Consider the following 25,377-nt stretch of genomic DNA (forward strand, 5'->3'; position numbering starts at 1 on the left):
GAGGTCAGGTCATGTTTTTTTTTTTTTTTGAGTTGTTCCTAAACCGTTTATGTGTACGTGCCTGTGTCAGGCTGCATCCCTCTGGAGATGGATGCTGCCATCAAGGAGTGTCATTGCTATGGGGTGGGGGTGCCTGGTCTGGTCTAGGTGGGTGGTACATGTCTAAGTAACATCCACACGAATGCCAGGTCCAAATTAAGGTTTCCCAGCAGAAAACTGAATTGTCACAAGATGGTCAATGTTATTTACTTCTTCAGTTATTTACTTATATACACACAACATTTTGTGTGTATATAAGACAACCTGCGCGACCCTCCAGAGGACAAGCGGTTACAGAAGATGAATGAATGAATGAATGAATGAATGAACGCCTTTATATAAATCTTTGAATCTCAGTTTTACTTTGACCACCAGAGGGGGCCACTGGTTATTTTGCACTGATTTCTGTAACAGGTATCCCTGAAAATGATCAGTCACTCAGGTCACGGTATATATTATAAAAAGAAAAACTCATTCACACCTCGAGTCTGGAGTCTTTTGGCCAATAAAAGGTATGTTATTTGACCACTAATTGCGGCAAACTAGGTTAATCCGAACATAGTTGAAGGTGAGTATTGAGTCGCTGACTTCATAGTCATGTTTGAGGCGTGTACAGAGACCCCTACAGCCCTTTTCTCGATAGGTAAAGTGGGTGCTGATTTTAACTGCAACTGGCACTCATTTTGTGTATGTATGTAAAATAGTTTAACTTGTAAAGTGTTATATTTTACAAACACTGAAACATTTGTAATAGACAAACCTCAAATTGAGTTCAGTACATGAGTGAATGTACTTAGGGACTTTCTTCCACATGTTACTTTTTTGTATTACTACAGTTCTTTCACTTGCTGATTCCTCTCTCGTGTTAAGATATACACCAGATTCGGGGGCAAGACGAGAGATGTGGGCATGCAAACAACAGAACAGCTGGTAAACTATGCTACAATGACAGACATTAATAAAATCATCTCTTGTTATCAGTAACTATGAATTAAAGAGCAAATAAAATCACAAAGTATATTTTGTATGCTTGCATTTCTCGAAACCTTTATTGAACACATCAAAGTGGTAAAATATTAGACTCTTGTACAGACAATAATTTAAATAAATACCATGATTAATTATCATTAACAAATGCAATAAGCAGTATAATCAAAGAAAGACCTAAGGCTTCTTGACTTTTTCAGGAGCGTTTGCCGTTTTCCTACCGATTACAGGGGAAGTTACCTTTAAATAAATGCATTAATAAGTAAATAAGCAAACAGCAAACAGTTGATTATTTTCATTTGGCATCATCACAGTCATTAGTGAAAACTTTAAATTGTACAATCATTTCTGCAAAGTGCTTTGTGACAATATGCCTCACAAGAAACTGTTGTAACGTTTGAACCTGTCTTTTAGATTTTGATGCCTGCAGCTTTTCTCTCATCAGATTTAAAAAGGCATATCCATATCGTCGTCATCGGAAATAAATCTCTATGGCACTAAATCGAGATGCTTGATATGGTTTTGAGAGATATTGTGGTTTTCAAAAGTTTACATTGCACTGTATAACGGTTTAAATACCATGTTGTAAGTAACACAAATCCAGTTTACACAGCACAATGCAAATAAAAGATTTAAATTCACCCAACTGATGTGACAAATAGTGCTGAGCAATATCTCGCCTACAAAATTAAATAATCAACAGAACAAGAATTTTGAACCTCTCTCTCAGAGGTTTGCTGGGTACAGTAGTAAGGCAGTCAGCACGGCCGATGACATTTAAAAACCGTCACGGTGAAAAAGGTTGCTACAAGAATGAGTTTTAATTCGTTGCCTCGAAGGTTTGTTGTCGTCATCACAGTGTGAATTGTTCCAGCTTCCAGCACCCTTCCCGGCTATAAAGTCTGGCTCCTGTCGCGTTCAGCAGTTTCTAAAGCAAGCCATCTTGCTCAAAAACGGAGGGCAGGAGGGAGAAGTCGAAGGGCACAAACTTGACACCGGTCCCATGGTAGAATTTGTTCTGAAACTCCACCCTGAGTTCAAACAGCAACGCAAGCAAGAGCACTTTAATGAAGGCAGCTTAAATGACGATGAAGGTTAATGCAACACTTAATTTTTAACTCTTAATCTCGTATCTTAATATCAGCACTACAAGTATTATAATTAAGAATCACTAATGTGCTCATTTAGTACTTAATCAGGGTGAGTAATACAGTCTATCTCCAGACCACTCAAAACTGAATCGTTTAACATTTAATTGCCTTAAAGATTAGTAAGTTTAGCCTACAGTTCATCATGATATTTAATCTAATATCTATAAATAGATATGTGCACATGAATATGGAGATTACGTAGACAAGGAATGATATTTGGTCCCCGGAAGTTTCTTTGTTTCTGTTTGTGGTCCAAGTAGTATTGACCAGTGACATTAAGGTGGGGCTTTGGTTGCATGCTAAAGATACAGAATGCCCTGTCATACCAGGAAGCTTGGCAAGGAAGCTAATACATCCTATTTGCCAGGCAAATACCTTAAACAAGAACTACAGTGAGTGTAAACTGGCAACATGAGAAACAATCCTGTAGCAGTCTCAAAACTAGAACTAAACTCTCCTGTCTCAAGATGCTAGTCAGGCTATAAACCTGAATATCTGCTGGTGACAATGGAAGCCCAAATCACTGGCCACTACCTCTAATAATGAATCATTAGCTGCTTCACAGACTGACAATATGAATGCTCCAATTCAAGACAACCATTTATTTTTCATTTCATCCAGATCATTGGTACAGCGAAACAACAGAGCGCACTCACCAGTGAAGTCGCAGAGCGTGGAGAAACGCTGATAAGCCTTCCATGACTAACAGGATGGACACGGTGAGCGTGGCGAAGAGGCCGAACACAGGGACCAAGAACACTACCCCGACTTTTGTGGTGATCTTGAATCCCAGGCGCATTACCATGGCCCACAACACCTCAGAGAGCTCTAAAAAAAAAAAAAGTAAATGAAAACAAAGCACATGAAGACACACAAACGTAAACGTGTGACAGAAATGCGAAGAGGTACAGACGGCTGCACTTACGGGCGTGAGCCAAGCTGAGCGCCCAGAGACGCAGGTAGGATGCAGTGTTGGAAATGCAGCCGAGACAGTACTCTATGGTGTGAATGGACTGGTGCAGGAGCACATCGGCAAAGTCAAACTGCAAAAGAGATCAAATAACATATAAGATATCGCAGTTAATTCCTACTGATGAATATGAGACGATCTGGTGCTCCCGTTTTAATACAGCATGCCGTGTATTTGTTACGCTTGTGCTAGCATGGGAATAATCAGCTCCACAGCTGACTATTTTCTGCTGCCCTACTTTCTCTTTTCTAGTGTGCACACGTGGCATTCACTTCAAAAACACAATATACCACGCAAATGCCATTAACGATTTGTTGGATCACAGATTGTTTAATGTCACTGTTCTCTGACCTCTTTGGGAAGAGCTTCTTTGTTGGTCAGTTCGTCAAGTCCCTCCTCTTCGTCCTCTTCATAGGACGGCGCCGTGGAATTGTCATCCTCACTCACACGCCTCACCCTCTCATAACCCTGAAGTGAGGCAGCATATTTATTTTTGAGCACTGACAAATGAACCAAAATAAGACACTGCAGTATTTTTGACTTAGCTTACCCTGCGTCTGCGCAGGCCTTTGCCTCCACGGTACAGCCAGTACAAGTAAAGAGGTTTTCCCAACAGCAGCACAGGAACTGACAGCATGGCTACCACAACCAGGAAAATTTGCAGCCCCAGCTGTTGAAGCAAGACACAAGCGAACGCTTTAACAAGGTTAAAAATACACCTGATTAACAGATGATGAATCCAGACACATACCTGTCCCGGGTAGAGCGGCGTCATATCATTCCCCTGCATGACAAACATGTTGATGAAGTGGATGAGGATGCTGGGAGCGTGGCTGGAGTCGCGCGCACCGAATGCCAACCACTTGTACAAAATCATGAACACCAGGTAGCCAAAGAGACAGAGCAAGAAGAGCAGCTCAGGAAGAAATAGCAGGTAGACATTAAATTTCTGTCGGAAGTGCCTGAAGAGAGAGAAGACAGTGACAAGGACTGAATTTATTAAATAAACATACAAAGTGTTTGCTTTAGTAGTAAGTTGTGAACACATAAACACAAGGCCAGTGAAGCTGAGGAAACCCTTCCAAGCTCACAGGGTTGGATAATGTTGACAATGTATTCAGCTGTTCTGCTAAACGCTGACTAAAAGATGATTAATTTGGCAATAAAAAACACCACGAGAGGATTGGAGTACAACCACATTTCCACAATGCATCTTGAGATATCCCAGACTATTGTTCATTAAAAAAAAAAAAAACTAAATAATAATGATTGCTCTCATTTCCACTGATGTTTACTGATGAATCTTCTTCTTTTAAACCGTAAACTGTAGATTTTATCAAATGCTGTAACAGGGGTAAACCATAGTTTTGATTTCAGCTGCAGATTTCGTGTTCCAGTGAGTTATACAGTAGCGAGACAGTCTGGATTCACATAAAAAAGCAATTTTGTTGGTATTCTTAATGGTGTATATTTCATTTCCTGGAAAACCATTTAAAAGATGACTCATCCTGCACTTGTGGGCATGTACTAATTTTGCATCTAATCAAACTCTTTCTCAAATGTTTATGTCATTCCCCTGCAAGCACCTTCACCAAAAATGTATGTATGTTCTTCCATATGTGGAAGAAATAGCACTTGGCTTGACTTCTGCTCCTTTTCTGGCTCCATATTTTTCAATATACATCAGCTACTGCCCACTAAGGGTCATTAGAGTTCCTCTCCAACCAGTCAGACCATTGATTTCTTCATCTGTGTGATATACCGGGCTGTTTTTATTAGACTGCTTCATTAAAAGTCAATGGAGCGGCACAGAATACTGACATAGTGCATACTTTGAAATGCAGTTCAGCACATGTTAATGCCTGCCACTAATGGACGCCCATGAACTAAAAGCGAGGTCCTGAGTCACTTACAAGTGGTTGAAGACACTCAGCACCACCCCGAAGCTCATGTGGATGACCCCGATGACGACTGACATTTTCATCTTGTAAGAGTTGAGGAAGGACAGTCGGTTCACTGCCAAGTTCCATATCTGATGGAAGAAAACAAGAACACGTTGGTGAAAACGGTACCAGGATGAGCCATTTAATTTCCAACTGCAGCATCTGTAGTGCATTTACTCACGGGATCGATGCCAAATGGGTACGGCCCATTGAAAACACCGCTGACATTAGGGTCTAACGTGAGCAGAGCATTTGTTTGGAGTGTTTTGTTTCTGCAGTGAAAAAAAAATGAATACATTACAATAACCTGCAGCACCCGTTAAAACTCCACATGCACTGACACGACAATAAACAAATTTTATGTTTGCGTGTGTGTGCTGATGACTCACGTCCACTGCTGAGTCGTGAACATAGCCTTGACGCTCCAGCCAGAGCCGAATATATTGAAAGACTTGGAGAAACAGTCGTTGTAAATGAGTCCGGTGTAGACAGAAAAAAGCCCCATCATCAGGATGATGTAACGACCGCTGAAAAAAGTCGCCCATATCTGAGGGGAGCAGAGACCGCCGCTATCAGCATAAGCCAATGAAGTTCAACTCTGCGTAATGGACGACAGCGACAACTCATTCCTACCTCATTGCTGGATCGTTTCTTCCTCTGCTTCTTCTCCGTCAGCACCATCCACAAGGCAAAGAGGGTCATCACCATCCCGTGCCCGAAGTCACCGAACATCACAGCAAACAGAAAGGGGAACGTGATGATGGTGTAGGGGGCTGCCAGTAAGGAAGTTAAAGTATTTATTCAGGACTACCTCAAAGCAAACGAAGAGATGCTGTTATTCAGAAACCGTAGCGTGGGTTCTTACCTGGGCTTACCTCGCGGTAGTCCCCCACCCCATAAGCCTCCACAATGCTCTGGAAACCAGTTGTGAACTTGTTGCTTCTTAACAAGGTAGGTGGAGTGTCGGTGCTTGGGATGCGGTTAACAAAGGACGGTACGGTGGCGTCGCCTTTTCTCTGGTGATGAAGGACATACACGTAAGAATATTTGTTCCTAAAATTGGCAAAGAGTCGCCCAGGGTCAGAAATGAATGGGCCTGTGATGTTACAAACAATAACATTTTGAAATGTTTTCATGTAAAATAATTGTGTTTTTTATACTAAGTATGCTTTTATATTACAAATAAAGAATTTAATCTGAAAGCAACTGAATATGCTGCTTGATGCAAGTGGAATTGCTAGCACATATTTTATAGCAAGAGAAAAAATTATCATTGATTCGACTCAGCATAAAAAACAAAACTAAAGAATGATTAAAGCCAGTTGAAAGTGTTGAGACAATGGGAAGATGTAAAGGGGAACTACCATTTTTTTACAATCTGGACCTTATTTCTGGCATAAAATACGACTGTTTACTCACCCATATAACTTTGGTGTTATCATTTTTAGTCCTTCGGAAGATATTTAGCTCCAGCAGAGGGCTGAGTGACTGGGGCACCGAAACGCAGCCTCTAAATAACGCATTATCTGCTGCGAAACTCGTTCATTTCACCAATATTTTGTTATGATACGCTAGTGCTATTCCCCGGAGTTACCGGTTATCATCACCCGGGGTCTGTAGATCGACCCACTAACCTGTGACCTGAATGATGCGACGGTCATCTTGTTAACCTGTAATTTGCTACTGCTAGTTTTTTGCAACATGGCTGAATATTTTTCCGATTCTGAGGTTGTGGACGACGACTTTGTTTATGATGGACGTCCTTACTGTTTTGAGCCGGAGTATACAGATGAGGAGCTCGTTGAAAGGAGGATGCAGAGGCAGAGAGAGGAACAGCTGGCCCAAGAACAACAAACCGCTGCACGTCCGCGAATAGATAACAGGTAACTTTGGACTCGACAGGGAATAGCACTAGCGTATCATAACAAAATATTGGTGAAATGAACGAGTTTCGCGGCAGATAATGTGTTATTTAGAGGCTGCGTTTCGGTGCCCCAGTCACTCCCACTATATGGATATATATGGAGCTAAATGTCTTCCGAAGGACTAAAAATGACACCAAAGTTATATGGATGAGTAAATGATCGTATTATATGCCAGAAATAAGGTCCAGGATGTAAAAAACAGTAGTTCCCCTTTAAGCAAGCAAACTTTCTCAGTCTAATTATTCGGGACTACCTGCCGGAGGAGCCGAAGCCTAAGTACACAACATTAGGCTTTCACAAAAGAAAGCCTGCTTTAGTGAGCAAATACTGGAGTAAACTACCTATATTGACATGGTGCTTTCAACCTCGGAGTTACAAGATGCTTCACTAGTACACAGGAAATACAGCACCACAAAACACATCAATAATTTACATTAAAATAGATGCATATTAATTCATGCAGAGACAAAACAGTAAAAGCCTTTGGTTTTCAGATCTGAGGGAACTTCATCGAGATCCTTCTTTATATTTCTATGAAGCCATGTGCTGCTTAACCACTCATTTCACAGCTGCAACTGCAATCAAAAGCATTTTCACCACCCACAACATGTGTCGCCACACACAACATCACTGTCTGTGGTGTCATGATTATTATTAGGTCAGGTTAAACTCCCCCACCCCAATATGACCTCAGGGGGGAAGTTTCCACTGCTTCACTGTTACAAGAAAACACATACTCATAAATGTCACTAGATTTTAAGCGTGGTGTCAAGAGGGTGCTTTGTACTCACCGAGCCTTCCTCCAATGCCCCCCTCAGGTTCGCCAGGTCACTGACGGGACACCACACCTCCGCGATCAGACACTTGTTGGTGACGTCGAAGCTGCAGAGGTTGAGGATATGATAGATAGCCTTCATCTTTTTCACCTGCACGACCCAGGTGTAGGCCGACTCCGAGGCCTTCTGCAGAACCTGCCTCAGGTAGTCCTCAGTGCGATGAAGCACCTGCGGGAAACAACAGTCGCTACTAAAAACGCATTGGTGTACTTGTGTCATGTTTTCCTGTACGCTTCAAAAAGCCTCCTGTCCTACGTTGTTAAGGTCTTGGATTCGTGTCCTTAAGCTGTCCAACACATCTGCTCGCTCCTCATCGTTCTCAGGGTGGGGATAGAGATGGCAGTGGTAGCTGAGGACAACAAGAGCAGAGGCTGATAAGCAAGGAGAACACATCAGGAATTGAAAGGAGAACTCGTGTAAAGGGTGGCATTCTTACCAATCGCAGATTTTTTGGACTTTCTGTCCAATCTGGTCTCCCCAGAAGGAGATGAGAAACACAACGCTTTTGCTTATCTCACCCTGAAACAACACGGCAGCGACAAGTTATTACCGCAGCCCTGCAAACAATAATAAACTGGTTCTAGATGTATACTCACAGTGTCAAGATCAGCCAGGTTCTCATCCACCTCAGCGTAGCTGAGGATGGTGTAACCTTTACACACTCTCCACAACATGCGCTCAAAGGCCTCGACCTTCACCCGCTGGATGAGACCTGAAACAAACCTACACCCCCCGGAGATCAGATTGAGTTTAGTGTTTGTTTTTTTAATGCCGGTGGAACCGTGTTAGGCCATCTCATAATGTGGCTGTAAATGACACACAGTGCAGCTCACCCCAGCTTGGCTCCAAGTCTGTGCATACCAGTGCATCCAGTGACCGAGTCTGTCTCCATAGTGTGGAATTCTTCATACTGGGGACCAAGAGCCTCATGCTAATTATAAAAAGGAACATGTTTCATTCATGACAGCTTATATTAACTGCTCCTTGCGTGGTTCTAGTGCACAGATCCGATGAGATGTTCACACATTGGGCCGTGCCGTTTACTCTCACAACTGTCTGCCTGTCTGTCTGCCTGTCTCACACAGAGATCATTGTTGCATGTAGCCTGGCTGACTCAGGTGGAGCGTGTAACAGCCGAATTGCGACCGTGTCATTAATTAAAGTCGGCACTAGCTCCAGGTCTGTCGCCGAGGGAAATAAAACATGTCAGCGACAAGAAAACAAGATGCTGCCGGCTGGGTGAGGAGAGGTCGTCTCGCCAAGGATGTAAACGAGAAAGGGACGGGAGAATGCAATACATGTCGGATAAGGTGAAAAGACAAACGAGCAGCCGAGTGGAAACACACTCACTCTGGAGCGGCTGTGTATGAAGGTCCGCGTGATCTTCAGCATGTGCGTGTACTCAGTGAGCTCCAGGAGGTTCCTCTGAAGCTTCTCTTTGTTCTTCGCCACCTCGCTGAGCTCCATCTCCAGCCTCTGAAGCTGCTCCTGGACACCACATTGAACAGTGAATACAGCGGCAGAACGGCCTGTGCGGCTAACTGAAGGAGCCGAGAACACAACTGAACGGATGTGAGGTCAGAGTATGGTCACAGTTTTTATGATTTTAAACCTTAACGAAAGACAGATCACGTGACAAAGTTAAAGTTGACAAAGTAGTTTTCTTCTTCAGTTTCTAATAACCGCATTAAAGGGGAACTACTGTTTTTACAACCTGGACCTGGATCCATATAACTTTTGTGTAATTTGTATTCCTTCTGGAGATATTTAGATCTGCGTATATCCATATAGTGGGAGTAACTGGGGCACCGAAACACAGCCTCTAAATAATGTATTATATGCTGCTCAGAGATGACATCATCCGGGGTCTGATTACAACAGGTAACTCCGGACTCAACAGGGAATAGCATTAGCGTGCAATAACAAAATATTGGTGAAATGAATGAGTTTCGTGGCAGATAATGCATTATTTAGAGGCTGCATTTCGGTGCCCCAGTCACTCCCACTATATGGATATACGCAGATCTAAATATCTCCCAGACTACAAATGACACAAAAGTTATAGGGGTGAGTAAATGATCGTATTTTATGCCAGAAAAAAGGTCCAGGTTGTAAGAAAAAACAGTTGTTTCCCCTTAAGAAGCTAAATCTAGCAGCTCTGGGTGCCTTCTTAGCTGTTCAATTTGCAATTCTGTGCATGCTAACTTTGTTCAGACTCACATAAGTTTATATTATATTTCAGTGGAAAGTTAGTCATTTTAGTACATTAGTCATTAAGAACTGAAGAAGCCACTTGGATGAGTGGTGAAATGTCTTCAAGAAAACTCAGATAAGTCCAGCTGCCTTTGTTTTAGCTTTGTTTTGGTTGTACTGTGACCTGGTTGACTGAGAATCGTCATGGATCCAAAATATTTCAATGACGAAATTTGTGTTAAAGCCATGAAAGCATCATAGTAACCTGTACAATGTTAGGATTTGTAAGATGAGATATAACAAGACAGGATTCTCAAAGGTCAGACGCCTGGAAATGATCAAAACTAGTTTGCATTTAAACAGTCAATTAGACACGATTAAAATGCATATAACACTTTTATAAGCTTACCATGATCTCAAGAACTTGTCTGGGCGGAGGAGCAAGCGGACTCTCATCCTCCTCTGGAACGGCTATTTTAGCCTTTTGGATCTCCCTCAGAAGGTACCCTGTCCACGAAAAAAAATAACATGCTGATAAGGTGTTTTGTTGTAATTACCACCAAAATGTCAGAGCAAGCTGAGCAACTTAAGTCTCAGAGGGTCCCATTTTGAAAAAAACATAATCAGCCCGTGAGTTGCTTACGAATACCAGATGATTAACTGGTCCAGGTGTGTGCAGCTCAGGCTACACCCAACACGAACCACGGCGGCAGGTGTTGCTCGCTTACCCAGAATCCTCTCCATCTCCTCGCATCTCTTGATTTCGCTGACGAAGCGCCGCTGGAATGAGCTGACACTCGGGTTAAGCTGAAACCAGAGGAGCATAACAAGTCAGGGAGGCTGCGTCGGCCCAAGAGTGTGCAACAGCAAGGGTGACTGTGGCATCATGAGACAGTCACCGGGAAATAGTAATATTTTTATTGTATTATATTCATTAGGCCTAGTGATAAATACAAAACCCAGAAATCCTATTGATAATCCTACGGATAGATAGATAGATAAATAGATAGACAAATAGATAGATAGATAAATAGATAGATAGACAGATAGACAAATAGATATATAGATAGATAGATAGATAGATAAACAAACAGATAGATAAATAGATAGATAAAAAGATAGACAGATAGATAGACAAATAGATAGATAGATAGACAAATAGATAGATGGATAGACAAATAAATAGATAGATAAAAAGATAGACAGATAGATAGATAGATAGACAAATAGATAGATAAATAGATAGACAAATAGATAGATAAATAGATAGACAAATAGATAGATAGATAAATAGATAGACAGATAGACAAATAGATAGATAGATAAACAAATAGATAGATAGATAAATAGATAGATAAAAAGATAGACAGATAGATAGACAAATAAATAGATAGATAGATAGATAGACAAATAGATAGCTGGATAGACAAATAAATAGATAGATAAAAAGATAGACAAATAGATAGATAGATAGACAAATAGATAGATGGATAGACAAATAAATAGATAGATAAAAAGATAGACAAATAGATAGATAAATAGACAAATAGATAGATGGATAGACAGACAGACAGATAGACAGACACAGTGATGGACAAATAGACAGACAAATAGATAAATGGACAGACAGATAAAAAGGCAGACAGACAGACAGACAGATAGATAGATGGACAGACAGATAAACAGACAGACATGGCCCCTTCGTCCCCTCCCTTTAGACGTGCATGCGTAATGATAGAGAAGATGAGGTATGACAGAGGGTTTTTATTTTAAACTCAGTCACACAGTGGGTGTCGTTGAAAAACATGTGTTAGCGCATCTTCAGCCTCTCTTACTTACATCTCGAAACTCGACCAGCCCCAGCTCTCCGAGCTCACTAATGCAGTCATATTCAGAGCCGGACTGCAGAAACAATTGCGCCAAGCACATCTCCTCGCTCCGAAACACCATCTTTATCTGCCACACAGACAGACCTGCTCCGCTGCCTTATAATCTGCCCGCTAGCCCGCTGAACCCCCGACGACGAGCCCGTTCACTGCCACAGAGCAAAATAGGACATCACAGAATTCACAGAAACTGCTCCCTTGGCCAATTAACTTCCCCCGAGGATTAATTAGTGTCCATTAATAATGACGGAGACGCATTATCTTCACCGTGGACCTGCGCCGCTTTCTTTCCCTTCCCTCTCGCCTTGGTGCCTATTGAATAAACAAGATAAAAAACATTATTAGTTAAAGACTGAAGCCTCCCTTGTGCATCTTTTTTTTTGCATCGAGCGAAAGCGGAGGAGAAAGGCGTCATCCTGAAGGCTCTTTACCTTGAACACCTGTCATCACAGCGCAACAAAACACGGCGACGACGCGACACCAGCAACAAAGAGACGAGCAACAGGCAGACTAGAGGATAAATAATCAACCCGACATGCAGACGAACGGGGCCAAAGGCACGGACTCACGTTAAAAATAAGCCACAGTCAGAAATAGGCTACGGCCTTTATTCGCGCTACGTCGCCCGGCAATTGACACAGATTGCGTCCCCGGGTTGCCAGATACAGTCGCATCCTCTGAAATCATCGGCTTTTCTAGGTTGATGAGGAAAGAGGTGGTACGTTTTGGCCTCGTGGCTAAAAATACGTTTATTTGGGTAGTTAACAGCTGAATAAGAATAAAGAATAAACGACTAATTCAGAAATTAATTTTCACCGTGTGGAGCTACACTGGTTATTTTAGCTACAGGTTTAAAACAACGGAGCACACCGTTTTCCAAACTCAAACAAAACAGATAAAATGGACAAACTTCGCTGCAGAAAGCCAAGATCATAAAATAGAAATAATAAAACCACTGAACTTAAAATGAAAACTGTTTTTGTGGATATAGTTTTACTGAATAGGTTTTTAATTGGAGATAATACAGACTATATTATAAAACTCACCCTTAAACCTGTTCTAATCATTATTTTTTATTATTTATTGAGTTTTTATTATAAGGATTTTGTTTGCAGTTCAAAATATACACACACACACAATAGCCTGAATGTGTGAACAGTCGTTATTCCTTTGTCTCGTCTGTAATTTATGCTCCTGAATGTTTTTATGAAAAAGGGGGTTACCTCACAGACCTGGCAACCAGCGCATCTTCTTACTCTGTTCCATCGCTGAAAGCGGGCCGACCATCTGCTCTTCTTTTGTGTGCGAATTCCTTTATTTAGGGTATTTTGAGGGGTGGTGCGCTCATTTAGGGTGTTTTTAATAGCACATTTGACTTTTGATCGGTTATCACTGACTTTTAAATCACCTGTAACGGCACGTTTTTGAAGATGGCCTTGGCTAGATGACTCAACACAAACGACACTCGGGATAAATCTGGATGGTGATAATAATTTAATGCTTTCATCAGTTGGTCAATAAATAAAAATATTTTTCATGCTCGGTGTTTAATCGAGCATCTAAATCCCTTACAGCCATTTGATCCTGCAATCACATTTCCTGAAAGTTAAATCACATTTGCATGTTAAAAATCAATTACATTAACACAACTTTCTTTCAGCACATGCTTTCTGCCACAAACATGTCAGGCTCGACTTCAAAGCCTTGTTAAGCCAGCTTGTCACCCAAAGGTCAGTGCTGTGACCCTCAGACTGGACGTCCAGATCTGAGCATTACCACCACTAATGTGCCCTGAAAGGGACAAACACATGTAGGCCTTGTCCACTGACACAACAGTTGTCACCGGCTGCACATAACTAAGCGATGTTGATCCAAAAACCGTCAGTAGCTATTGTCTCACTTCAGTGTTTCAAATGACGGGACGAATGGGAGCTTAAAAAAAATAGAAGGTGGACATCTCTAGGGGAGCTCCTCTTAGAGACTCGGTTTGACCTGAAAGTGCCTTTTCTTGCACAAATGTATCCTGAAGAGACTATAAGCACCAAAAATATTGCCATGTGTGTGCAGAATGTTTTATTTTCTTAAAACCGCACATGACTTGTACAGCCACTTGCCAGTTTAAGGTGCATTAGTGAAAACAAATCCATACCAATGTAACAATCTTGCACTAAATCCTCCTTCATGACTGTTATAATATTTAGTTTATGCTGAAACAGCGTCAGAAAAGGTGGCGATTCTACTGTATGCTCCGTTTGGGGATGTAGTTTGTGGTGCTGTTAAACTGGAATTAGTGCAGAACACATTTGTTTTCATTAGTGTACCCAACGAACTGGCAACTGAGTGCATACGTGGTGATTTTCAAGTCCTCAGACTCCGCACTAGTCCGTTGAGCTCCTGTGACAGCGCTGTGACTGTGCTCAAGATCCTCTGTTTGTCTTTCTCCTCTAACCGGGCTCCGCACCGTTGAGCAAACTTGTCAGGATGCCACAGCGCTTGCTGCTTCAGGATCATCTTGCGAAACACCGGCACGTCCTTTCTGTCCACTCCGTGCAGCATCACTTCCACCATCTCCTGCACGGTGCCTCTTGGAGACGGCCAGGGGATGTCGCTGTAGCTCAGCTTTGAGCCGTCTGCCGAGGAGCCGCCGCGGAAAGTGGCCGCGCACCGCTCTTCGTAGTGACGCTTCTTCCCCCGCCGAGTCTCTTCCTCTTTGCGTGCTGCTCTGGACAGATACTCTTCATGTTCCTTCTGCAGCCTTTCGTGCAGCTCCTTATGGCTCAGCTCTTCTTGTTCTCTCTCTTTTTTACTCTTCTTCTTTTTCCATCCCGATGAAGACGCTGCCAGTCTTTGAGCTTCTGCGTTTTTCTTACTGAAATACTCTTTTCTGATACGATCAGCCCAGTCCCCAAAGTCTTCCTCGTCGTCATCAACAGGAAGAAAATCATCAGCTGCGAAACAAATGCATCAGTGTTACTATCAAGAGAAGAAAAGTCTAAATCAAACAGGTCCATAGATTTAAATATATAAGAGTTTAAGAGTTTTAATTTTACCATCATATACTCCAAACGTTTCATAAAATTCATCTTCGCATTCACCAAACAGCTTCTCCTGCCACTCCTTTTCAGGGTCTGTTCCAGATGGATGGCTCATGTTTCCTCCAGTCTGCGATGCATGCAAACAAATTCAATGTAAATATCAGAGAGTAGGACTTAAACTCTGTTTGGATAATTCAACAGCGCGGACGACTGGTTCAAGAAGAAAATACGAATTAGACATTTCAAGAGTAAACACTTCTTTAAAAACTTGAACCTGAATCATCGAGTTTTTCTAATGTGATACTTCAAATAATGAGGCTACAGATTAATAAACACAACGCTGTCAATCTCAGAGACCAATCTTATTATTGCGCTATGCTAAATTATAAGTTTTATCATCAATGTCAGGAAATACTAAAAAAGAGTCCTTTAATTTATGTTCTCATAAATGATTATTTCAAACTTAAATTCTGTTGAAAATGTACTTTTAATAGACAAAGAAAATAATTATGCCATTTTGAGAAGCCAGCCTATTCTTATAAAAATCATAACTAATCAATTTTCAGCTTCATTTCTAGACCTGCCAAAGTTGATGCTATAACAATGTTTTAACGCACGTTATTTTTAAGCCCACAAATTGTTTTGATGCATCGAAAGTTATTCTGGGGAATAATCTGGACAGTTTTCCTCATAGTTTTGGATTGTTGCAATAATAATAATAACATACATTAGCCTAAAGCAAGCATGTTTGTCCACTCCCATGTTTATAAGTGTATTAGAAACTCAAGCACATCGCTTAACGTACATTTAGACAAGATGTTTAATTAAACTGGTATTAACCATGTCAATGCATCTATTAATCATGCGATTAATCGCGATTAAACGTTTTAATCGACTGAAATCCCTTATTTTATAAACACTTATGAGATGCTATAAGATAGCAATATTAGATCATATTTATTATTTTAAGTTCATTTCCAAAAAATCCTGCACACATACTGCATTTCGTGTTAATTTCAACTTGAGATCCAGATTAAGACATTGTTTATTTATCCCACGTATGGGAAATTTCCTTGTGTGTTACAGACGTGGTAGGCAGGGTTGATATACTAGATTTTAGATCCATATGAGTATTAGTCAGATCTTCAAATGATTTACCTCTGAATGTTTTGTCCAGTCCAGCAGGTCTTGGGGTGTGATTCCAGCTCTGTTTGGACAAGTCAAGGCCTCTGGACAGCTCTTCTTCAGTGGCACCACCAGGTCATCATACGCTGAAAGAAACCCCCCAAATAACAACAAAAGATAAAAATCCATGTACTTTAAGGATATTTTTTTAACAACACAGCTACCGCCCACGTCTCCCCACCTGTTTTCCCGTGTTTAAGAGCCCTGTTGACTGCGATGTGTAGCGCCGTGTCTCCTTTATGGTCCCTCTGAAGAACATCGGCTCCGTGTTTGAGCAGCAGCCGCAGCACTGCGTCGTCTCCCAGGGAGCAGGCTAGGTGCAGCGGGCTCCTCTGCCTCTTGCCCCGGGAGAAGTTTACGTCCAGGTCCCGGTGCTTTCGCAGGTACGACTTCAGCTTCAGCAAGCTGCCCTCGTCCACGTACTTCCACACCCGCGACTGTTTTTTGTGGGACACCATGAAGAGAGTCTTAACAAATCTAAAGCTAACTTTTGGTCGGTAGGCCTTGGTCTATGCTAGTTCGGTCCGTCCTCTTAATATGTCCGAAGCCACTGACAACAACACGGTCACTCTAGTTCCGGAGTCAGAATGTGTACTGTGTTACCACTAGGTGTCAGTATTGACCCACTAGCTATTGGCCTAAAATATCATTTATGACACTCACTTGCCAGCTCATTAGGTACACTATGTTGAAAAAGCATCAGAAAGGTGGCCATTCAATAGTATGATAATTTTGAAGAACATTTTGTCATTTTTAGTGTCACTAAAAGCAGCCATTTACCCATTGTTGCTCGTCTGGTCATTTCATTCCTAACAACCACGAACCAAGATGAAGAGCTTCTTCTCTGTGGAAAAGGTTCAGAGTGAAAACATGTGGCCTGTTACTCCCAGAGAGAAGCAGGAAAGTGAAACATCCTCAGAAGGAGAGTCTGATGCGGACTTTGTGGTGGAGTCAGATCATTCTGCTTCCTCTTCTTCCTCTCCTCCACTAAAAATGACAAATATGACAAAATTTCTCATAAATGAAACCCTAATATTGCAGAATGAATGATTTTATTGTGCCATTAAAAAAAAAAAAAGTGGTTATAATGGGAGTCAATGGGACATTTTTGTCCACTAAGGTCACAAGAGGGTAGTAAATTTTAAATCTGAGGCTACACAAAAACTAATAATGCAATCAGGTTAATATTTTAGATAATCTTGGTCATATCCAAGAATGATTTGAAAAAAATGCCCCAGACTTACATCATTAGTTTCATGGAATGTTTTTAATGTATTTTTTCAAAAAAAACAACAGTGATGTTTAAGTAATCAAACTAGCATTTAAAGGGTTAAAATCCTCAAAATGATGGAATTTTTGATAGTTTTGTAAAGAGCTGAAGTGATTTAAGAGATTTGTGCAGAAAAAGCAGAAAAAATATTAATCATTTAATACATATCTCTGTACAACTCAGTACAGTTAAAAGTACTTCAAACCACAGCCTGTAAAATGAAAACACAGTTTAATCAACAACTCTCTCTGTTATTTTTTAACAAATGCTGAATACCGTAACCTTCATGAATCTAAGATTTAGTGCAGGGATGTTAATAATTAAATGCATTTGATTTCACTAGTGTACCTAATGAAGTGGCAATGAAGTGGTATATTCCTGCCTTTTTAATGATGAAGAAATAAAGTGCCTGTTTGGCTTGCAGAAAAGTCTAATGTCAAGAATTAGTCTTGAAAAGGTATTTATCATGCCTGTTTCTGACGTCATACTTACGTTGTTGCTGAACCTTGAGCCGTGAAGCAAATGTTACAGCTGCCCGGAAAACCGACTGACAATGTATTTACTGTAGACTGAGAGTGAACAAGGAATCTTTATTTGACAGCACCACTTTGTGAGCTGCAGACAGGATTACAAAGAGTTAATTTTACACCTGGATGTCCCATTTTAAAACCACTGAGGCTACAACAATGTCAGCATAAATTAAATGGTTCATTATTCATTTGATACATTTTTTTCTGGAGGAATCACTAAAACGTCTTAATTGAAAAGCTTTAGAATCTGTAGTAGAGGACACCTGATTCATTCATTCATTCATTCATTCTGCAACCGCTTCTTCCTGTGAAGCTGGAGCTGGAGCCTATCCCAGCTGTCATCGGGCGAGAGGCAGGGTACACCCTGGACCCTGGACAGGTCACCAGTCTATCGCAGGGCCAACACAGAGAGAGAGACAACCATTCACACTCACACTCACACCTACGGCCAATTTAGAATCACCAATTAACCTAGGAAAAGTTTTACTGAGAAATTTGAGATGTAAAATAAATCCTGATGCCTGGATAATTTAAAGTGTCTTTGCTTATTGTTACACCTCTTGGATGTTTGCGCTTCACTGTTGCAGAAGCGTGCACGTACAGAGTTCGACCCTTGAAGTATCTTCTGTGTTTGCCTTGAATCTAAGTTCAAGGCGCGGATATAAAAGTGGGAATTTTGCACATCCACCGAGAAACAACTGTCACTGAAATATGAAACCTGAGTTCTGTCAAATGGAAACCGTTCACCTACTTCCACATTCTGAGGGAAAATAAATAAATCGAAGTGAAACTCTATTTTGTTTTGGTGATAGGAAAAAAACACATCATTCTCAAATATTTTCTGCGTCATAAAGCGTGTCTGGACTGGACCAGTCAAAAAATAATCCCATGTCTTCCTCTAAAATGTTAACGAACTGCATTTAGGGGATTTGCTTTTTGTCCCCAAGAGGAATTTGAGTCTCCACAATGTGACTGTGCAAACAGTCAAGATGAGTAATACAAGCACACACACATGCACAAACACACTGTGTGTGGCAGCAGATTGTTGTTACAGAGCCCTCCAACATGTGGCTGGAACAACACAGGACAGAGTTAAGTGTTTATTGTTTGTCAAGGCTCATCTTCTCTCTCTCTCTCTGCTCATCTCTCACCCCAACTGGTCAAAGCAGATGATACAAATAAAAAATATTAATAAAACTGAGTTGTCCTGAATTTGATTGGAGCCTTAAATCAAGTTCTAAAGTTGCAAAATCTGTGTCATGTCCTACACACAGCCTCTCTGGATGCTTCTCTTATGTAATTTGTCGTTACCACGGATGCTCATTATTCTTTACCTGTAACGCTTAAGTCAGTGCAGCTGAGCGTCTAAACTGGCTCAGTCCCGCTGCAGATGACAGGGCCTCCATTTAGACCTGAGGGCGGGAAGGGTGCACAATGGAGAGGATAGACGAGGGAATGAAGGGACACTTTGTGCCCGCTGGAGAGGATGATCTTCTCTAAGGCTCACATAACCCGAGATCCGGAGTCACCCAAAGCTCGGGCACCTCCGCTCTGTCGGAAACGACGTGTCTCCACTAACGATGGCCGGCCTGTGTGAACGCCTTTGAAATGCCTGCCATCTCAGGAGAGACGGCGAAGGAGTGAGGACAGAGAGACACGTCTGATTTGTCGCCTCGGGTGTTGGAGTCACATGTTTGCAACTAAATATCAGCTTTGTTGTCTTATTTATTGTCACACACTCTTAGAGAAAACAACCTTTCACCTAGTTTGGGCGTTTCCTTGCACACTCGTTGCAGAGGAGTGTGTAAAGTCTCGTCCAAGACCTCAGGTGGAGCATTAATCTCTTGCAGAGGGCCCTGAAGGCAGAGAGATGGCTCTGAAAGACAGGATATCCCTGGTCAGGAACCCCTACCTTGCCCACACTCCATTCACCCTTCCTGCTTGGCCTGCTGACTCCTATCCTGTCCGTGGAGTGTGTCGCTCTCCCGGGACGGTGCAGGGAGGAGTTCTGGAAGGCCGACTGGCAGGAAGCTGAGGGTCCTCCAAGACTCTCCAGGGGTCAGCATCTCATCCTAACACACGATGGTCAGACCAGGCTCAAGGTCCGGTCTGCTGGCTGCGCTGCTCAGACTCCATTGTTAGGGCGGAGGAGAAATGCGCGCACACTTCCTTTGTCTATTTTCTGCCTGACCCGATTTATTAGGTTCTGATTTATGACAGCTGAACATGTGTTTCTGACATACAGTAGGCCTGGCCGCAAGCCTGACTTAACACAACACAATTGGCTATTTGTCACTGATATGCGATGAATGAGTAAAGGTGGGCACCAGGATTGAAACTCCCCCCACCTTGCCTTTAGTCATTCACATTAAAACAAACATTATCCAGACTTGTGAAGAGCTGAGGGTCTGTATTGTGATTGCAGACAACCTCCAAAACCCGAGAGGATTTCAGGTTTCTGTCCAGACCCACATGGGTCAGAAAAAAGACAAAATCACATTTAACAAAAACTCGTCTCTCATTGTTTTGGCTGATGAAAATAGTTTCTGTTAATCTATATGCTCAGTTTCTCCTTTTGAACTAGATTGTAGACATTACGTTACATGAAATGGAAATATTCCTGCATCCTGCATGTCAGCCACCAGGCTCCATTGACAAAAACAACAATTTTACCATGCAGAACTACGCCGATCAGGCTTAACATTATGACCACCCTCCTCATATTGTGGAGGTCTCCCTTGCACCTCCAAAACAGTTGTGACTCATCAGAGAATAGACATGGGCCTTCTGAGGGTGTCCTGTGGTGTCTGACAACAGAATGTTGTTATTTGGGGCCTTTGGGTCCTATGGGTTGGGGGGGGGGGGGGGGGGGGGAGGGGGGGGGGGGGTCATCCCACCGATACTTGATCAATTTGAGATCTAGTGAATTTGGAGGCCCGGTCAGTGTCAGTGTCAGGCTGCATCCTGCTGGGGATTGCTGCTGCCATCAAAGAGTGTCATTGCTATGGGGTGGGGGTGCCTGGTCTGGTCTAGGTGGGTGCTACATGTCTAAGTAACATCTACATGAATGAATGCCAGGTCCAAAAGTTTCCCAGCAGAACATTGTATTGTCACAAGATGGTCAAAGTTATTCACTTCTCCTGTCAATGGTCATAATGTTATGGCTGATTGGTGCATTAAGCATGTTTATTCAGAACCCAACTGAGGTGCTAAGACATCAGCAATCACACACTGACACAAATAACATAACAGACTGAGGCGAGGCTGCACTAGACCAGCTACTCATGTGTCCCTGGAGGTAAAGAGGTTTTTCTTAGTGGTTCGGTGTAAAGAGGGAATTTGTTGATATATATAACAGCTTCAGTCCCTGTTGGAAAAGCTGTCTGACAGCAAAGTAAAGCTTAATTTCCTTAAGTTGCAGTTAATTTTTTGGCTCCTGTTCAGGGATCAGTCTGCAGCCTCACTTCAGACAAACCAAACCTTTAAGGATAATCCACAGACTTTACAGCTTCAGGGCAGAAAAAGACTCGTGAAAACTGCAGACTGAACCTTTAAGTGGCTTGTTATTTCCCCTCAGAACATGTGGATAATTTTTACACATTTGTTGTTGTGAGAGTTATTAAAAGGAGTTAACAAGTTGTGTTTACAGGATGCTGCTATGGAGGTAATTAGTGGTGTAAGTTTGTCATCTTTTAATCCACAGCATGTCTTCAGACAACACTGCTGCCTGTCTTTTCACAGACAGAACAACTTTGGCTTTCTTACAAAAACAGAAAATACCCGCAGAAAGCATGTTTAGTATTTGGCAGAAGTAAGGGTGCATGAAACGATAATTCCTGTTTGTGAGTGTTGTTCTAGCTGTTTGTTCATCCTGTGGGAGTACAGACGGTTTCTGCCCTTGGGATTCCCTGCAGGCACAGCGGATTGTCACGCTGCGCAATTACAGAGGAATGAAAACATTTGTGTAATCGTTAACCGAAGAGTCAGCTCGAGCAAACACCCCGGCCCGTATGCGATCAAAGGGAGTAAATCACTGCTCTCTTGTAGCGCTCTGAGCAGCTTTGACAACGCTCAGGCCGTGAAATCGGCGTAACACGATCACATAAGCTTCATAAAATTTAAAAAAAAAACCATAAAAATAATCTATCCAGATCTAGTTTTACAGCCTAAGCTTTGCAGCTTTGATGCTGACAGGTGGAGGATAATGTGACAAGTCCTGTATGCAGTTTCACTCATAAAACATATTTGTTGTGCTGACTGTGCGGTTGATTTAATGTTTCATTAAGGAATAAAGCTCAGGAGGTTCGCTGCCTTTCATATGATTGCGTTCGGAGATGTGTCTGTCTGGGTGCTGGCTGAGGCCTGGACGAGATTAGGATGAAGGAGGCAGACTGAATGTGGCCGCAGCTGTTTGATTTCTTTCCTTTCCAGTGACGAAGATGGAAGATGTTTCCCTGTTGGAAATTAAGTCACAAGTTTCCCCTCACTCACCCAAACTGGTCTCCTAGAAGTGTCATGTAACTAATTTAGATTAAGCCAGTCTCTATCACAGGTATTACAAAAGAGACGGATGGTGGACACACGCCAAGGATTAGTCCAATCCCTCTGTCTCCCCCACTGTTGCTGATTATATCCCTGTTAAAAGCTCATTACAGTCAAAATTGGTTATTCATTGAATTCTAATGTAAAGCTCAACAAGCTGCTGTAGTGTTACCCTGCTAAGATCACACGGTCGATCATATCCAATAACATAAACGAGTGTTTGAGATGAATTTGAGATATATTTAGGTGCAGGATAAGAATCCTGAAGTCGTTGTAATTAACACTTTGGAGTTTTTAACATTTCTGGGACAGAGCCAAGCGTCCCGCGGTTGATCCAGCCCAGAAACTTTTGTAGTCACTGATTGTTTTCGGCGGGGGATTGTGACAGAGAAGCAACGAACCCGCTTGGAGGGGGGAAACAGAAGTCGAACGTGCATTTCCTGCAGACATATGCTTTGATTGCAGCCCTGCGAAAAACAATGGGAAGGAGACTGCCTCCTCTCAGCAATGCACCAACAGGAAGTAGCGTATTCACTGGACGGGAGAAAAGACATTCCAGGCAGACTTAACAAGCCATCACGAGTAACAAAGTGACACCAGAGAGAGAGAGAGAGATGGTTGTTTTTTTTTCAAAGCACCTTTTTTTTAATAACAAAATTATAGACATGAGTTCAAAATAACGTGTATTCACAAAAAAAAATAAAAAAATGCTGTCGTCAGGTACAAATTAATTGATATTCTGACATTCAACAGACACCCGCTCATTCCTTCACACACAGACAGACTGTCGAAACAGTCACCTTTTAATTGGGCCCTTTCATCATCAACCTGAAAACATTTGTCAGCTGCCATCTGCCTGTCTGTCTGCTCCGTCTGCCCACCCCCCAACACACACACGCACACACCTTACAACACTCTTATCAGACTCCAACACCTCTCGCCGACTGCCCCACACACTCACTCACACACTCATGTAATACTGCTGGCTGTGGTGCAGATACTGCAGACAGAGCTGGAGAGCAGAGCAGCCTGGAAGATTACAAACCTCAAGTGCTTACTAATGCAAACAAGAACAGCAGGGGCAAATGCATGAGCAATACACGTCACTGTGACTTGAGGACAGGGTTTCAGAGTTCAAAGCTCAGCACTTTGCATAAAGTCCACAGGAGAGCCTCGTGTCGCCCCCCGCTTTCGAAAATACATTCCACTTTTTCTGCAAGAAAAAGACTGCAGTCAGGCTTGTTCCCTTGCGTTGAGTAGTTAAGTTGTGCTTCCCTGCTGCTGGAAGTGAGGCCGGAGTTTCAGTGCTATCACGCCCCAAAAGTCAGAGGGGAGTAAAAGGTGACACCCTGAAACTGACTGCTGACGAGCACTCAACGCTACGAGGTTTTGATTTACTTGCATTGTTCTGCATTGTTCACCTCCTCCCCAGCGTGTCTCTGGGCCCTGAGCTGTGGTCACACCTTTGTCGCCAGAGACTGGGCCTCTGTCTTCTGCGAGGACAAGGAGCTGGCCGGGCTGGGGTGCAAGAACTTCTTCAGGTTGAGTAGGCACAAGCACTGGGATCTGAAGCGCAGGTCGAAGAAGGCGTAGAGGAAGGGGTTGAGGCAGCTGTTGACGTAGGCCAGGCAGGTGGCGTAGGGGTGAGCCAGCAGCAGGAAGCGCAGGAAGGAACATGTAGCGGGGAACAAGTCCAGGTAGGAGAGGGCGTCGGCGCTCTTCACGATGTGGAAGGGCATCCAGCAGGCGGCGAACACCACCACCAGCGTGGTGATGATCTTCAGCAGCCTCCTCTTGCGCTGGTCCTCTTTGCGCAGGGTGTTGAAGTGGCGAGTCACGGTGCAGCCGATGAAGCCGTAGCACACCATCATCGCCAGAAAAGGCAGGAGAAAGCCCAAAGCTGAGGAGGAGATGCTGAGGCCGGCAATCCACAGGTTCTCTTGATTCGGGTCCGTCAGCACCAGGCTGAAGTCCATGGCGCATGATGTGCGGTTGGTTTCAATGTCATATTTGGTGTTGCGGAAGATGAGAGTGGGAGCAGCTAGCAGACCAGACAGGAGCCAGATGGCTGTCAGGGAGCCTTGTATGTGGCCACGGGTGCGCAGCTGGGTGCTGGACAGAGAGTGGACGATGGCCAGGTAGCGGTCGAAGCTCATGCAGGTGAGGCAGAAGACGCTTGCATACATGTTGAGGAGGACCACATAGCTGCTGATCTTACACAGGGCCACTCCAAAGGGCCAGTGGTAGCCCTTGGCTGTGTAAACGGCCCACAGAGGCAGAGTGACCACGAAGGTGAGGTCGGCCAGGGCCAGATTGCTGATGTAGACGTCCGCAGCGCGCCGCTTGCCTTGGGCTCTCCACACGGTGAAGATGACCACTCCGTTTCCAGAGAGGCCTAGGATGAAAATGAGCATGTACAGTACCGGGATGACAGAGTATGACGGCGTCCACTCCGAGTAGTCACACATGGTGGAGTTTTCCGTCTCCTCGTAGTCGTAGTAGTCGTAGGGAATCGCAGTTGTCTCCATCTCCATTCTTTCTCTTTACTTCTTCTCCTTGTATTAAAGAAAAATAAAGTTGTGTGTCTGAGGCAGATAGATCCACAGCAGTAGACAGCACTCTGAAGTCTGTTGCTATGTGTGAAATCTCCTCACCCTTTTATACTCCCACCCAACTTGCCCCCTCCCACAACACCCCCACCTCCCCTCCCACTGCCCTCTTCCACTCTGCTCGGCACACACACACACAAACACACACACACACACACACACGCACTCCTCTCTCCATTCATTAGATTTGTACCTTATCTAGATTCATAGTGTCACTTTAAAACATGTCACATTCTTTTTTTTTAGGATTTCAGATTTTTTCCCAAAATTTTCTTT

General features: G+C 42.9%; 3 protein-coding genes across 3 annotated transcripts; all 3 read right to left on the minus strand.

The window, feature by feature from the left end:
* Nucleotides 1-1,757: 1,757 nt before the first annotated feature.
* On the minus strand, nucleotides 1,758-12,189 carry atp6v0a2a (ATPase H+ transporting V0 subunit a2a). Its single transcript, XM_084572018.1, has 20 exons — nucleotides 11,884-12,189; nucleotides 10,773-10,851; nucleotides 10,454-10,551; nucleotides 9,202-9,339; nucleotides 8,685-8,782; nucleotides 8,448-8,574; nucleotides 8,288-8,370; nucleotides 8,107-8,200; nucleotides 7,807-8,019; nucleotides 5,956-6,106; nucleotides 5,724-5,863; nucleotides 5,480-5,637; nucleotides 5,272-5,362; nucleotides 5,061-5,179; nucleotides 3,899-4,109; nucleotides 3,698-3,817; nucleotides 3,499-3,615; nucleotides 3,103-3,220; nucleotides 2,834-3,005; nucleotides 1,758-2,057 (listed from the first exon to the last, which is right to left on the minus strand). Exons 1-20 carry the CDS (start codon nucleotides 11,992-11,994, stop codon nucleotides 1,955-1,957), a joined length of 2,541 nt encoding a protein of 846 aa, XP_084428144.1. The 5' UTR covers nucleotides 11,995-12,189; the 3' UTR covers nucleotides 1,758-1,954.
* A 1,218-nt stretch (nucleotides 12,190-13,407) lies between these two features.
* nfkbil1 (nuclear factor of kappa light polypeptide gene enhancer in B-cells inhibitor-like 1) lies at nucleotides 13,408-16,876 on the minus strand. Its single transcript, XM_084571648.1, has 4 exons — nucleotides 16,332-16,876; nucleotides 16,124-16,236; nucleotides 14,981-15,092; nucleotides 13,408-14,878 (listed from the first exon to the last, which is right to left on the minus strand). The coding sequence occupies exons 1-4, from the start codon at nucleotides 16,606-16,608 to the stop codon at nucleotides 14,289-14,291; spliced, it is 1,092 nt and encodes a 363-aa protein (XP_084427774.1). The 5' UTR covers nucleotides 16,609-16,876; the 3' UTR covers nucleotides 13,408-14,288.
* Nucleotides 16,877-22,980: 6,104 nt separating this feature from the next.
* Nucleotides 22,981-25,107, minus strand: LOC311507382 (apelin receptor B-like). The gene has a single exon (XM_084571696.1). The coding sequence runs from the start codon at nucleotides 25,024-25,026 to the stop codon at nucleotides 23,950-23,952; it is 1,077 nt and encodes a 358-aa protein (XP_084427822.1). The 5' UTR covers nucleotides 25,027-25,107; the 3' UTR covers nucleotides 22,981-23,949.
* Nucleotides 25,108-25,377: the final 270 nt, after the last annotated feature.

This window comes from Chelon labrosus (assembly GCF_963514085.1).
Source record: "Chelon labrosus genome assembly, chromosome: 22".
In the NCBI taxonomy this organism is placed as follows: Eukaryota; Metazoa; Chordata; class Actinopteri; order Mugiliformes; family Mugilidae; genus Chelon; species Chelon labrosus.

Coding starts and splice junctions, on each gene's coding strand:
- atp6v0a2a (XM_084572018.1), bottom strand. CDS start 11,994: ATGGTGTTTCGGAGCGAGGAGATGTGCTTGGCGCAATTGTTTCTGCAG. Junction 8,783..9,201: donor TCATACACAGCCGCTCCAGA/GTGAGTGTGTTT, acceptor TTTTATAATTAG/CATGAGGCTCTTGGTCCCCA. Junction 3,006..3,102: donor GCTCAGCTTGGCTCACGCCC/GTAAGTGCAGCC, acceptor TTTTTTTTTTAG/AGCTCTCTGAGGTGTTGTGG.
- nfkbil1 (XM_084571648.1), bottom strand. CDS start 16,608: ATGGTGTCCCACAAAAAACAGTCGCGGGTGTGGAAGTACGTGGACGAG. Junction 16,237..16,331: donor TCTTAAACACGGGAAAACAG/GTGGGGAGACGT, acceptor GGTTTCTTTCAG/CGTATGATGACCTGGTGGTG. Junction 15,093..16,123: donor ACTGGACAAAACATTCAGAG/GTAAATCATTTG, acceptor CATGCATCGCAG/ACTGGAGGAAACATGAGCCA.
- LOC311507382 (XM_084571696.1), bottom strand. CDS start 25,026: ATGGAGATGGAGACAACTGCGATTCCCTACGACTACTACGACTACGAG.